The sequence below is a fragment of the Lycorma delicatula genome, chromosome 5 (assembly GCF_047948215.1).
Source record: "Lycorma delicatula isolate Av1 chromosome 5, ASM4794821v1, whole genome shotgun sequence".
Classification (NCBI taxonomy): Eukaryota; Metazoa; Arthropoda; class Insecta; order Hemiptera; family Fulgoridae; genus Lycorma; species Lycorma delicatula.
Window position 1 is genome coordinate 63,132,373 of NC_134459.1, and position 14,997 is coordinate 63,147,369.

General features: G+C 27.7%; 1 protein-coding gene across 2 annotated transcripts in view; it reads left to right on the forward strand.

The window, feature by feature from the left end:
• Window positions 1-14,997, forward strand: part of LOC142325024 (annexin B9-like) — a 58,439-nt gene that overhangs the window by 31,958 nt on the left and 11,484 nt on the right. For both annotated transcript variants that reach the window (XM_075366274.1, XM_075366275.1), the window contains 3 exons: window positions 2,364-2,568; window positions 4,928-5,007; window positions 13,133-13,205. In XM_075366274.1, the coding sequence (XP_075222389.1) occupies window positions 2,364-2,568; window positions 4,928-5,007; window positions 13,133-13,205 (358 nt within the window). The remainder of the gene's footprint in view (window positions 1-2,363; window positions 2,569-4,927; window positions 5,008-13,132; window positions 13,206-14,997) is intronic.

Here is a 14,997-nt window from a genome sequence, read left to right on the forward strand (position 1 = left end):
AGAGTATTTTTTGGAAAAAGGAAAACTGGGAATTCTTGCAGTAATGACATTTTTTTTCTGAAAGGGTTAGATGCAAAGGAAATTAAAGAAGTGCTCAAAATATTGGGAGACTCATCTCCATCAAATACGTTCAACGCTGGGTCTCAGAGTTAAAGGGTCAAACACACACTAGTGATGAATCTTGCAGTGGATGCCCTTCTGAAGTGACTATGCCAGAGATGTTAGAACAAGTGCGTAAAATTATTTTGGCAGATCAACGAGTGACAGTGAACAAGTTAGCAGAGTCTGTAGGCATGTCAGCAGAATGCGTGCGCAATATTTTGCTTGAACATTTGGACATGAACAAGTAGTGCGCTAGATGGGTGCCATGTCGCTCATACCGGATCAAAAGCAGTGCCGAAAAAACATTTCAAGCAATTATCTCTATCTCTTCTGGCGCAATTGAGAGGAATTTCTACATCAGTTTGTAATGGTTGATGAGAATTGGGTTTATTAATACACTCCTGAAACAAAACGCATCAAAAAAATGGTTTGACAAAGGTCAACCTCTTCCAAAAAAGTGGAAACAACTTTATGCATGAAAAAATTAAGGCAACTTTTTCAAATTGCTCCAACACCCTCCATATTCATCTAATCAGATTCCCAGTGCTATCGCTTGTTTCTGTAAAAAAAAAAAAAAAAATGGCTTGGAGGTAAAAGATTTTCAACCAGTAATGAAGTTATTGCCACCATAGGTGTGATTATTTTAGGGAATTGACATAAGCTCTCTTCTGGAAGGCTGGGCTAAGTATATAAACCTTTTAGTGGTGACCATATTGAAAAATAAATCAAAAAGTACCCAGAAAAATGTTTTCTTATCCAGGTACGGTAAATATTATGAAAACAATACTTAAATGAATGTACACAAATCAAATAAAAAATTATTTCCCCTATTAAAATAACTGATAAAAAGATTAAATCAAATTTTATATCAGTGACTGAGATAGTAAATATACCTTTCTACAGTTTCAATATTTTAAATTAATTTTTCTAAAAAACTCTCCTGATGAATTAGAAATTTCTGTGAAATTTTATACCTTTATTCTTTTTATCTTGATTAGTTTCTTGACAGATTGTATGTCAGTGTTAACATTGCATACTCATTTGTGTGTGATGTAGTTAATGTAGTAAGTAAATGATTGTTGTTATTCCAAATACGTTACACTTTATCATCAAAGTTTGATAAAAATTACAATTAATTTGAATAAACATGAGCAATGAGAAGATATTGATGATTTTTTATTTCTTCCTCTGCAATTGTATTTAATAATAAGGTTCAAAATATAGGGTAGATTTTGCTATGTTCAATGAACATAAGCAGTGCTGGAAAATATGAGATGCTATATATTATATTATCAGTTACAAATTACAGATTGCACCTATTTTATTATTGCTGGTTTCATGAATAGCTTGCAACACAGTCTGCTGTTGTAGCCCAAGATTTATAATGTAACTGTTTACTGATATCTAGCTAATTATCATTTGTCCATAAGTATTTATAATTTTTTAAATAATTTTATAAAATTTTAAATAATAATTACTTAATTAATTTTTTATTTTATATAATTTAAAAATTTTTATTTGTATGTATATATATATATATGTAAATAAAAATGAATGTTTGTTTGTCCAGTTTGGGTTCCTGTACTATTCATCTGATTGGGATGAAACTTTTGAGTTGTGCGCATGCCTGCGAAGGTTTCTGAATTAGTTTAGACCCACTAGGTGATGCTGGGGTCGAGATATTTCAAAAAATTGCATTTATGGTCCAATTTGGCTCATGTTCAGAATATATATTAGTTGCGTGAAAAGAAAAACTTTTGCAAAAATTATACACCCGCAAGGTGGCATCAGTGTTGAGATATTTACAAAACAAATATACAAACAGACTTTCTTCTTCTACATATATAAAAAAGGCAATGTTCATATGTACGTCCGCTATAAACTAAAAAACTACTGGACCGATTTATGTGTGGGAGAAAGGGAAAAATTGAAAAAGGGGAAAATGGGAAAAGGGAAGAAGGGGAAAAGTGGGAATGAAAGGGAATAAGGGAAAACGGAAAGGTTAAATTTTGTGAAGTTCTGTAATGTTAATTTTTTTATTGTTTTACCAAACTTGCAATTGTGTTCATTTAATCTGTATATATACTCAAATCTAGCAATAGCGAAGCATTGGCGGGTCTGCTTGTAATAAATATTTTTTAATGGTAATAGTTGTAGTTCTTAACTATTACTTATTTTAAAAGTTTATGTTTTTTTCAGATTTTTTGTTATAATGTTTGTATACTGGAAAATTACATTCTGTTGTTTTTTATTTTATTTAGGATCTGCTAGATGATCTAAAGAGTGAGCTTGGTGGTAATTTTGAAGATGCTGTAGTTGCACTAATGACCCCATTACCTGAATTTTATGCTAAAGAATTACATGATGCAGTTGCTGGTATTGGCACTGATGAAGAAGCTATTGTTGAAATACTTTGTTCATTGAGCAATTATGGAATTAAAACCATATCAGCTGTATATCAGAAATGTATGTACATATTTTGATTTTTTCATTTTATAAAAAGGTATTTCAATAGACAAATTTTTTTCTTAAATAATGCTAAAAGTTTTTATTTTTCAAAACATTACTTAATTTTTCCAAATAATGTAAAAAATACGGAGTAGTGAAATTAGTCTTTATTGAAGGAGAATAACAGCAGTGGGTGACTGAAAATTCTTTCAGTTAGCAAAAGAAATTACCAACTGTTTTACTGTAATTTTGGAAAATAAAACCCATTTTTAAGTAACATTGTCTTGCTATTATTAATTAATAGATTGAATGTGTGCTTCATGAAAAGCAAGGGAATTATTATACTGTGAAACCCCTTTTAATAGATATCTGGTATTCCAAGCAGCCATATTATCTGGGCTTTGAGCTGGTTTCAAATCAGTATAAAGCACTTTTATTAAAATTTATGTTAATTATATTTTGGTGAAAATACAAATTGTTACCATTAATTTTGAATGGAGACAACTTTGGTTCAGGTTCAAAGATAAAAAAAAAATTTACCTAGAGAAGTCGGATATTTTCCAAAGGGCAATTGTAATTAGGTTTGATAATAAAATTATTTTTTTAATATGAGGGGAGACTGAAATGTACTGCACACTGGAATATGTAAAGAGGACAAAATATCGCACAAAGTAATTGGTCCTGTCAACTTTACTTTCACTCCCCTACTTACTAACATTCCAAAACTCATTGCCTCTCATTTTCTGTTAGTCATCATTGTTAAGGAGTTGAATACGCCTGCTATGTGAACATGCAGTGACTAAAACAACATGCAGTGATTGAATTTTTAACAGCAAGAAAAGTTAATACTAGTGAAATTCATTGTTGTGTAAAAGCCATTTATGGTGATGAAACTTGATCGAAGTAATGCGAGTATAGGTAGGCAATAAAATTTTTGCATCAGAATCTAGTTAAGCCAATATTGAGGATGAACCTCACAGTGGTTTGACCAGTTTCTGGGACTGATAAGATGCACTAAAAGGAAGTGGACGAGTTGATTCAAAATGATTCGCACAGCTCAACGCATTGCCAACCAAATAGGCATAATGAAAAAAATAAGTAGGTCATACTATTGTGCAGCTGGGCTGCCATAAAATTGGTTTGCGGTGACTGCCATGCAAACTCATAGAAAAGAACAAGCAACAATAAAAGGAATGTTGAACAGCTTTTAAAAATTATTTTGATGAGGGAGATGATTTCCTTTTCAATATTGTGATGGGAGATGAAACTTAGGTGCATCATTTCTAACCAGAAGAAAAATGGCAGTATGGTTCACCAACCCACCAGGTTGGTCTAGTGGTGAACTCTTCATCGCAAATCAGCTGATTTTGAAGTCAAGGATTCTAAGGTTCAAATCCTAGTAAAGGCAATTACTTTTATACGAATTTGAATACTAGAGTTTGGATACCAGTGTTCTTTGGTGGTTGGGTTTAAATTAACCACACATCTTAGGAATGGTCAATCTAGACTGTACAAGGCTACATTTCATTTAGATTCATACATTTCATCTTCTGAAGTAATACCTTACGGTAGTTACAGAGGCTAAACATATAAAGAAAGAAGAAGAGTGTTGTTAGCCACAATCAAAATATTCAAAACACAAAAATCTTTAAAAAAAGATTCTTTCGACAGTGTTATGGGATTCCAAACATGTGCACATGACTACTATCTGGAAGCTGGGTCATCTGTAAATCTTGTTTGATACATAAAGACTTTAAAAATCTTAAGAGACATGTGTGTCATAATCTGTGGAGCCAGTAATTCTACAACACGATAATGCTTAGCCATATATTGTGTGCAACTGCTGAGGCTCTTGTGAAGTTGAAATTTGAACCTTTTCCGTATTCATCAGATTTGGTGCACTGTGATATTCACTTCTTTTTGCTATTAGAGAGGGCTGTTAAGGGATCATTACTCTATGATGAACTAAAGTTCATAGTGTGGTCAAGGAAAGACAGATAGGATTCTTCATTGGTGGAATGAGAAAAGCTGGTTCACTGTAGAGAAAAATGTATAGCTCTAGATGGTGACTACATGGAAAAATAAATCTAAGTTTTGTGCAAATAAAATGTACTTTTGTGCCATATTTATTTTATATGATTAATTTCTTTTCATTTGTGAGTTATGAGCGATTGTGTATTACATTTAAGCCACCACTCATGTTATTTCTCATTATATTTTTTTTTTATAAACAGTGTTTATATATAACTTACTATAATGTATAAAATTAGATTGTATTAATTAAAATATAAAAATTAGATTTTTTCAATGCACTATAGTTTTTTAAGCAACTTTTGATTTTAAAATTGTAATTTATATTAATATAAATATTTTTCAGTGTATGATAATTCACTTGAAGATGATTTAAAAAGTGATACTTCTGGAAATTTTAAAAGGCTTTTAGTCTCGCTCTGTCAGGTAATTTGATATCTTTTTAATGAATTTTTTATGTAATACAGATTGTTCATTTTTCAGTTTCCATTTATGCAGTAATAATGAAATAGTTGATTATTTAATTACAAAACTTATCCATAATTCTTACAATGCACATAGTTAATTATTTATTTATTTTAATTTCTATACACTAGTGCCTAATGTAGCAATTATTTTTGTGTTAATAATGTATATGAAAAATAAAAAAGTACTAGTGAAGTGTATTTTAAAAAAAGGAAGTGAATAATTTTATAACATCGATGAGATTTTCTACTGTTTCATTTATGATGAAATAAAATGAAAATCATGTTATTTTTTTTTACACTACTTATACTTATCTTTAATTAAATTGGTTATACTTGTATATTTTTGGGTTTACATTTTTTTTTGTTTATCTGTTAGTTTTTTGAGGTTTATTCCATGTATAAAACATTGTTATATATGTTTAAAATGATGTCCACGCATAGGTTTTTTAATATCAGCACCAAATTTTTGGTGTTTATATTAAATTAATATGCTTATCATTAATTGTCATTATTATTAGTATGTTATATATTTATTATTAGTATATTATATCAGTAAACTATTATAATCATCTGTCCAAATGTTAAAACCTCCTTCTTCCTAATTTCAGTATCGTTTTTAATCTGATATTTGATAAAGTTAAATAAAAAAACATATTTTAATTTTTTTATTTCTTTGCGTTTTGTTAGTTGAGTCTCTGATTTTTTTGGTTTAATATCAAACAGTAGCAGTACTACTAATACAAGTTAAATTATTATCATTAGCTATCTCTTTACCATTCTAAGGTTTTTAATAGAACAGAAAGAGCCTATTCGTATGAAAATATTTTTCATACTTCTTTTGCATCTTGCATTGAAAATTGCTTTTAATGGTTTTTTTTTTGTTATTCTTTTTTTTTCATGTAGTAATAGAAAAATGGACTGCTACTGTAGGATGCAATTCAAGAATTTATTTATCTTCGATTCAGTATTAAATTTATTAAGAAGTGTAAAATATCTGTACTGTAATAGCTTTAGTTGTTTGTTAACATATTCTTGGATATTTGATTAATGTGCTTATCATTAATTGTCATTATTATTAGTATATTATATCAGTAAAACTTATAATTATTTCCTTAATTTAATTTATTTTGATGATTATATAAATATATATATATTTTTTTTAAGAATGTGTGTGTATATATATATATATATTATAGTATATATATATATACACTAGCGGACCCGCTAGCTAGACGTTGTCCTGATGTGACATTGTTCTGTAATAAATGCACAATACATAAATATAAGTAACTTATTCAAGTTAAAATTAGCAGGAATGTGGATGAAATTTCATTAATATGACTATTTTCAGTTTGTGATTGTTGTATTATTGTAATGCGTTTATTAATTAATTATGTGTAATATGGTTAATATTTATTTTCACTAAATATTGAGATGTCTGATGAAAATTGAGTAAAAAAATCGAAACATCGTAAAATTAATAATTGGTGTAATTAATAAATTTGCATCTACATTACTGCTAATTTTCACTTTAGATCATTCTAAAAAAGTACTGCCTACATTTTTTTTTTATTTAATAATTTTGAAGTTTCATAACCATGTGATAGCTCAATTAATCAATTAATAAAAAAATTAAAGCACTGTAAAAAAAAGCAACGTAGTTAAAATTTTAATAGAAATTTTTCTCATTTTTTATTTTAACATCTATTTTACCAAATTTTAGATAATTGTAAATTAAAAACAATTTTAGACAATTTTTTATTATATTAATAAGCTACAAAAACTATAACTTCAATTTTTTAAGTATACTTTAAACTATAATAGTTATTATAAGTAACTTATATTTTAATTTTATAAATGTTATAATTTATTTTACAAACTTACATTTTTATTTTCAAAGAGCCGTTCAGTACTTCATAAGTTGCATAGAATCAAATGAGAACTGACAATTTAAATTTGTAGTAAGTTGATTGTTATTGAATGCACCTGTACACATCATTAAAATTCATGAAAAATCATGTAAAATACTCACAAATACTGCACCTTACAAATTTGCTCAATGTATATTTTTTAATTACACTTTAAAACGTTATTTCAATAAATAATAATATAATATTCTCAATAAGCGTGCAATTCTAGCAGACTTGGCAGTGCTTCGCTATTGCTAGATTTGAGTATACATACAGATTAAATGAATACAATTGAAAATTTCATAAAACCTTAAAAAACTGGGCTTTAGGAATTTCACAAAATTTAACCTTTCACTTTATAAAAGTCAGAATGTAAATAAATCCAAATGGCAAAACAACAGCACTACCTGTCAGATTTAATTCACACCACTCTCTGATCACATTATTTGGTGGAAAATAATTTTTTAACGAATTGAGGTGTGGCTGCAAAATTATTACAATTAATACTGAACATTAAGAAACTTTCAAAACATTACGGAACTTCATAAAATTTAACCTTTCACTTTATAAAAGTCAGAATGTAAATAAATTCAATTGTTAGAACAGCACTACCTATTGGATTTAATTCAAACTACTCTCCAAATACAGTAGTCTGTTAAAAATATGAATTTTAATGTAATAACAACACTAAGCTATGATGCAAGTAACTGATATGCGAAAAAGCAACAAAATTAAAAAATTTCTAAAATCTGATCACAGCACCAACTACTGGATCTGACTGATATGCCAAAAATTAAAAAAAATTCTAAAACGCGATCGCAGCGTACTGGATCCAGTTGTGAACTTTAACCATCCCAAGATCAACAACACATAAATAAATAAATAAATTAAAAAAACATTTTCTGTTGAATCAATCTAAACCATTCTCGAATCAACTTAATCACACACACAAAATCTCATCAAAATCAGTCCAGCCATTTAGGAGGAGTTCAGTCACATACACACAGAGAAGAAATATATATATATATATATAGTAATGTGTATATGTGTTATATCATAGTATAGTTTTTAATGTCCTTATTATAAACAGTAGAGGAACTTTTATTTTTGGTATTACCTTATATTACAACCATTTCTACTTTGTAAATAATTAACCATTCCTTTAAAGTATATTTTTATCAATTGTTTATAAACCACTAAAACTGATTAATCATAAATTAAATACAAGCTGTAGAATAGCAAATAAAGTGTGTATAATGAATTAGATAAAAGGAAAATATAAACAATGCTTTACACATTGGGCTCAGTTTAAATTCTCATTGGCCAACCTTACAGCTCATAAGCCCTGAAATATATGGAAGTAATTAATTAAAACTCTATTGGTACAACATAAAAAAGGTACAATAAATTACTATTTAAATGAGTTAATATTTTAAGAACTGAGATTTAAACTTAACGTGGTAAAGTTTGTTATGAGCTGTTTATAATAACTAATAATGGTTCAGTAAATGATTTTAGCTTTAAATATCAATTTTTTAGAAAAATTTAAATTATTTGAAAACGCTTCTTAAACAAAATATCATGAATAATTAAGGTTAGCTCAATATATTCAACATGAAAGTAATTTACTTGCCTGAACTTGTTCACAACACCTACATTTTGTTTATTTTCAATTTACTATGGTACTAAGTAAATTATGAATATCATTGCTTTACCCTGTTTTATTACTGTACAACTTCATCAAGGAAATTAAAACACTATAATTATAATAGTGATCTAATTTAAATCTTTACAACACAAATGCAATTATTAAATAAATATTTAAAAATGATGTCATCAGTCATTAAAACAACAAATAAAAGAATATTTACAATAATTCATAGTTATAACAGGCAAATGTTATTAGATTTGTTGACAGATGCTTTCCTTAATAACAAAACTGAACATAATTTATTACAGTATCATTAAGAAATGTTAATGATTCTGTAATAAAACACAGAGGATTGTACAAAATGTTTAAATTCTTTTTATTTAACTACACAAAGTCCCAATGATGAAATATGTATGATAATAATGCAACTATCTATTTTATTTTAGTAACATATTTTCTTGTTTAATTCTAATACAACGTTAAAATTTAGGAAATAAGTCAGCTACCAAAATCAAGGTTACAAATAATATTTATGCGGCTGTAAGTTAGATAAAGGACTTAGAAGTCATAATAGTATCAGTACCACAATGTGCCTGGCCATTCATAGGGTTATAAATAAAATAGATTTTTTTACTATATACAAAAGTAGACTAATACAAACATATATATGTACAATAAAAAGTAAATTAAGTAATATAAAAGATATTACTATTAAAAAGTAATGATTAATATGTTGTATAATAGCATTGCTCATGAGAAGATAAATACATTAGTAGTTTATAAAGAGGAATACACACATTTTATTAAAAAAAAAACTTGATTAAAAATGAAATATGTAATTATAAAGAATAAAAATTATGAAGTCAGTAGTCAAGGGAAGTAAGTACCAGGATGCTGAAAAAAGAAAATACCATACGACCATAATCAGCACTTCTGTTTGAATAAAATAATCATGGATGAAATTAAGTCAATTTTCAAGGATTTATTTGATCGTGTGTTGCTGGAAAAATGTTTATCTTGCAAAACCCAAAATGTCAATGAAAGTTTGAACAATACAATTTGGTCGACAATGCCCAAAAGAACTTTTGTTGGTGTTAAAACTCTTCACGTTGGAATATACAATGCCATTTTCAAGTTAATGATGGCAATATAGCAAAAGTTTTGGCTTTAGTAGAAATGAAGTTAGATCCAGACAAATACACACTTGATGCAATGAAAAAACTAGATGAGCGATTGAGATATCCAACAACTAGAGAAAAAAATTAGGCAGAAGAGGAATCTCAGCAGAAGAAAATTAGAGGATAGTTATGGACTGCAGGAAGACCAGGAAACACCATCTTATAGCGGTGAACAGTACTAAAGGTATGTTTTCTGTTTATAAAATCTTTAGATGCAGTTTTTACAAAACTTGATTTTTTTTTTGTCTTTAGGTACACTTTTCTCAAGTAGTATAAATGAGAGAAACTTGAAATTTTTTGTAAATTTATAATTTGTTTAGCTCTTTCAACTAAGTGTATAGTTTTAAATATTTCAATGTTTTTTTGAGAAAAAATGTAAAACATATTAACCTGTAAAATAGAAAAATATCAGGTATATAACTTATTTGATTCAACAGAAAAGTGTACCAACATTAACATTGTTAGACAGGGATCCACCGTGCCCTTAAGGAGTAATAACAAATTTTCACTCACTGTGTGGCGTTTCATGTGTTTTTGTACAGCTATCTTTAAATGCTCTAACCCATTTTCTCACCATTCCATAGGACATAGCATAATCCCCTTACACTTCTGTAATCTATTGATGAATTTTGGTCGCTTTTATACCTCTTTCATTTAAGAAATGAATTACAGTAAGTATTTCACAATTGGTGATACTGTCTGTAATCATAGGCATTTTAAACATGCGCAGGAAATTCTAAACAAAGACTAAAAATCATGTAATGGCGTTTGTAGCAAATCATGAGATGTAGTTACTCATTGCACATGCACGAAATGACAACAGCTGTGCTGCAGTGGATATATATTAAAACTGTACTTACTTATAAAAGATACCTCGTCTTTGTTTTTAAAATTCAATGTGGGTTGTGGCCTGTTGTTTCTATATTCTGATACTATTCGCTGTTGTGATCAAAAGTATAAATTCTATTGATTCATATTCCAAATCTCATTTACTAAAACAATATATTTTATCTCGGTATTCAAAAGGTTATTAAACTAAATTAAAGGTTATATAAAAAAATATAACTTTTAGAATAAAAATTACACATATGAAAAAGTTATATTTTAATTAAAAATGAATAGACAGATCAACATAGTCTAATTTGTTTGTCATTCTAGTAGGCACAATTAAAAAGAATGACTATTAGCTTAAAAAAATATAATTCATTATTGCAGTATAATTATTTTGTATGACATATTGTTGTAATATGCCCTATTATTTTATACTTGGTTTTGATGTTTTGTATTTATAATAATTATTATATATTATTTTCTCAACTACTAAAAATATTAAATATTATAGGCTATAATATTTCATTTATTATATTATATATTTTTTGAAAAAACTGAACAAAATTAACCTATGAACACTTGCTGATCATTTAATATATGAGTGTAATCAAATATAAAGAAAGATACACATATGCAATTGCTTCATGAATGTAATGATGATCACAAAATCATGAAACTTGGACCACAGTTTTTTTTGAGATATGATCACTCAAGTTTATTAGTGATGTAAGTTTATATATAAAAGTAAAAATTTAACGGAGCACTGGGTAAGAAATAAAACAACTGTTAATCAGGTTTAGAGCAGGTAGGATAAACTAAATACTAACAGTGATGAATTAAATAATTTGATTGTTGTGTACTGTTTGGACATCTAAATTCAAAAGATGTGAAATTAATGGTAATTGCTGTATGTTAATTGTTTAATAAACATAGTGTGAGTTATGAATATATATTTAATATTGTGAACACTAGGTAACAAAATAATAAATTACGTGCTTTTGAAACACATTAAAATAATTAATCACTTAAAAAATTTAATTTGGTTGCTGTTTATAAGTTGTTATGTCTTGCTATAAATATTAAAGTTTTTGTTTATGTATTTTTTCATTATAATTTTATAAAATTAGTTTCAGTATCTTGACACTGGTTTTCTATTGTTTATGTCTGTGATTCTTTTTTCTCTTGAAATCTAGAAAACTTATTAGCATCTAACATAATGAGCCTCATAAATTTTATCTGTAGCAATAATAATAATAAATGATAATTATAAAAAAATGATGAAATTTCCCACAGTTACTCAGCGAAATGGTTCTTATTTATTTCCTGGAAGGGAGTTGCTGGTAAAAGAATGTTTTACAGAAGGTTTAACTTTAAGCACATTCTATTTGAATAAATGCCAATAACTAATTTTTATCAAGAATGGTTAGGGTTCCTTACAGATATTTAAATTTAAAAATTGTGATCTGTAACAGGGTGAAGATTTTTGATCACATTAAAAACTATTAGGCTATAAAAACCAATTAGGCTATTTCTATATAATGCTTGAAAAGCACATACAGATTGAAAAAATGGGAAACTTGAATAGGTAAATGAGCAATCTAAACGTAGAATTCTAAAAGCATAAAAGTACTCAACAGTAACATTGAATCAACATTTACTAACATAAACAAAATACAGATATGTACTAACATAATAACACTCTGGATATAATAAAATTGAACCTTATAAAATATTCAGACATAAAAACTCATAATTATGCTATACTAAAGGATTATACATTTAAATTAAATGCATTTTTGATCTCATCCTAAGTACATTTCTTCTTGATCAATAAGCTACCAACTCCTGGAATCATAGAGCAAAATAGCAGTGCTACTGTCAGCGACAAAAATTGGTTGATTAATTGAGAATGCTTTGATATGTGATCCAGTGAGTGTAAATTTGTTTAAGTTAGTCATTAAGAGTGTTAATAGTTATTATAATCTTTCCAATAAATATTACATATTACAACAACATTATATATTCTTTTATGAAAGTGCATTATGTTTCAGGACTCAGTAACTTGACAAATTATATCTTAAAATGATAACCTTCTGAAATATAAAATTACATCAGTGTTAAATAATTTTTTTTAATTATTGAACCCAGAAGGAGGAATTTGTATTTCTGATGTGTATGGAGAGAGTTTTTGCATTCTGGTTTGATATTTTCTCATATGCTACATGTGTTACAAATTTTTGTATCTAATTCCCTCTAATAGATTGATGTCTGAAGGTACATTTTGCTGTAAAGATCTGCCATATCCCACCATAACTCCAGCCAGAGATCTGGGAAAAACAGATGTTAAAAGACAAAATAAGTTTAATTTAGTGTAGGATAAAGTTTTTTAGTTATCATCTGATATTACATTTTTAAAGTAGTTTTCTTTTATATAGCTGTATGTGAATGTACCTAATTTTTCTAATTTAGTTTCTCTACTTTAGTATACAAGTACATGCATTTTTTTCATTTCAGGCAAATAGAGATGAAAATCCTGAAGTTGATGATGAAGCAGCTGTTAGAGATGCTGAGGAGTTAGTTGCAGCTGGTTGGTCAAATTAATTATATAATTTAAATATTTTTAGTACATGAAATGCATTTTCTCTTGGAATTTAATTTTTTTAAATTTGTTTTTTATTATGACCTAGGAAATGCTGTACACATCTTTTAAGGAAGATAAAACTGTAAAAAAAATGCAAGACATTTGCCAGGAAATTAGTTATCACCTTTGCCAAACATTAATTTATTATATTTGTGTCTATTTTTTTATTTATGATACTACTATGTATGTACTTGTTTTTAATATAAAACGTAATTTAAAATTAAATTATGTTAAATTGTAGTTTATATTTTACAATCATAAAATTAAAATATGAGAGTTTTCTTCCATATAGAGACTATTTTCAAGAACTCTTGCACCTGATTAGATCAATAGTAACTCACATGTGTAATATTTCACTGAGCTTGTGAGCTTAAATGTTCTAAAAATACTTGTTTTGCCAGTGTACACTTTCATTTATTGTGTACCGTTTTGTTTTGGGGCTTAATCTTAATGCAAAAAGTATTTTAGGGCTAAGAGAATGTCATTCTGAGTATTATCTTTCAGATTGTGTTTATTGTTGAAATAAATCTACAGAACTTCACTTTGATATTAATAGGTGATTATTTTTGTCCTTTATGCTTTTTTGTGCTAGTTTTTTTTTAATGTTATGTGTTTAATGTAAAACCATTATTTTTTATATGATAAAAGAAACTATTTTAGAAACTGATATAGTGGTTGTTCACCTGACACTTCTGATTAAAATGCATTAATTGTTCATTTCAGAATTGACATAAATTTCAAGTTTCCCCAATTTTATATTTCTTTTTGCCAAATAAAGTTATAGGGGAGAAATTTGTTACGATTTGTATCACATTAGAAATTTGTGCTGTAAAAGATTCACAGACTACACGTACTTGTTAGTTGGAGATAAGGAATAGTTGTAGTTAAAGGTAGTCCATAAATTTCTACGAGGGTTAATAAATGGTAATTTTGCTATTTATGCAGCAAGCAGTTCCGAGCTGAATGGCAGAGTGGGTGTGCTAGAGTGGGGGAACCAGCTTGGTTAGTACCTCTGTTCTGTTTTGTTGTCAGTACATCCACGAGTAAGAAAGAGGTTCTCCCTGTAACTAAAAAATAAATAAAAAAATGAATGATGTTTAGGGCCTTCACATGCAAAAAGGCGCTGTGTGTCAAGAAAAAATTATTTGCATTCAGATTCTGATATAGAAGATAGACTATATCGTGAAGGTAGATATTTTGAATTTGACTTTTGTGAATTTTATTTATCAGATAGTGATCATTTAGTTGTTGAAAAATCATGTCTGAAAGAATTAAAGTATGGTAAAAATAAGTGTAGAAAATATTTCTCATAATATTCTGCCCATGAACATGGTGAAAACAGTCAATTTCATAAAAGTGAACACTAGTGCTACTCCAACATGGTTATCTACAAGATATATAAATTGAAAGAAGCTGTTGGTCCTAAGTAAATTGAACAATTTAGTCAAAGATTATACATATGCCCAACAAAAAGACTGTTTTTTTCTTAAATAAATAAATATATAAATCTTAAGGAATAAAAAATCATAAATCAAATAATCATTATAGATAATGGTAATTTCACTATTTTTAAGTATTGTGAATATTGTTTTGAAATAAATTGAATATTATATAAGGTAAGAAAGTAGGTGACTGATTGGTCTCATCAGCAACTCCGATCAAAATTCAGTCAGCATGCCAATGGGACCGATTGATCACAGACTGTTTTTTTTTATTTCTGAAGGTAAAAATAACAAAC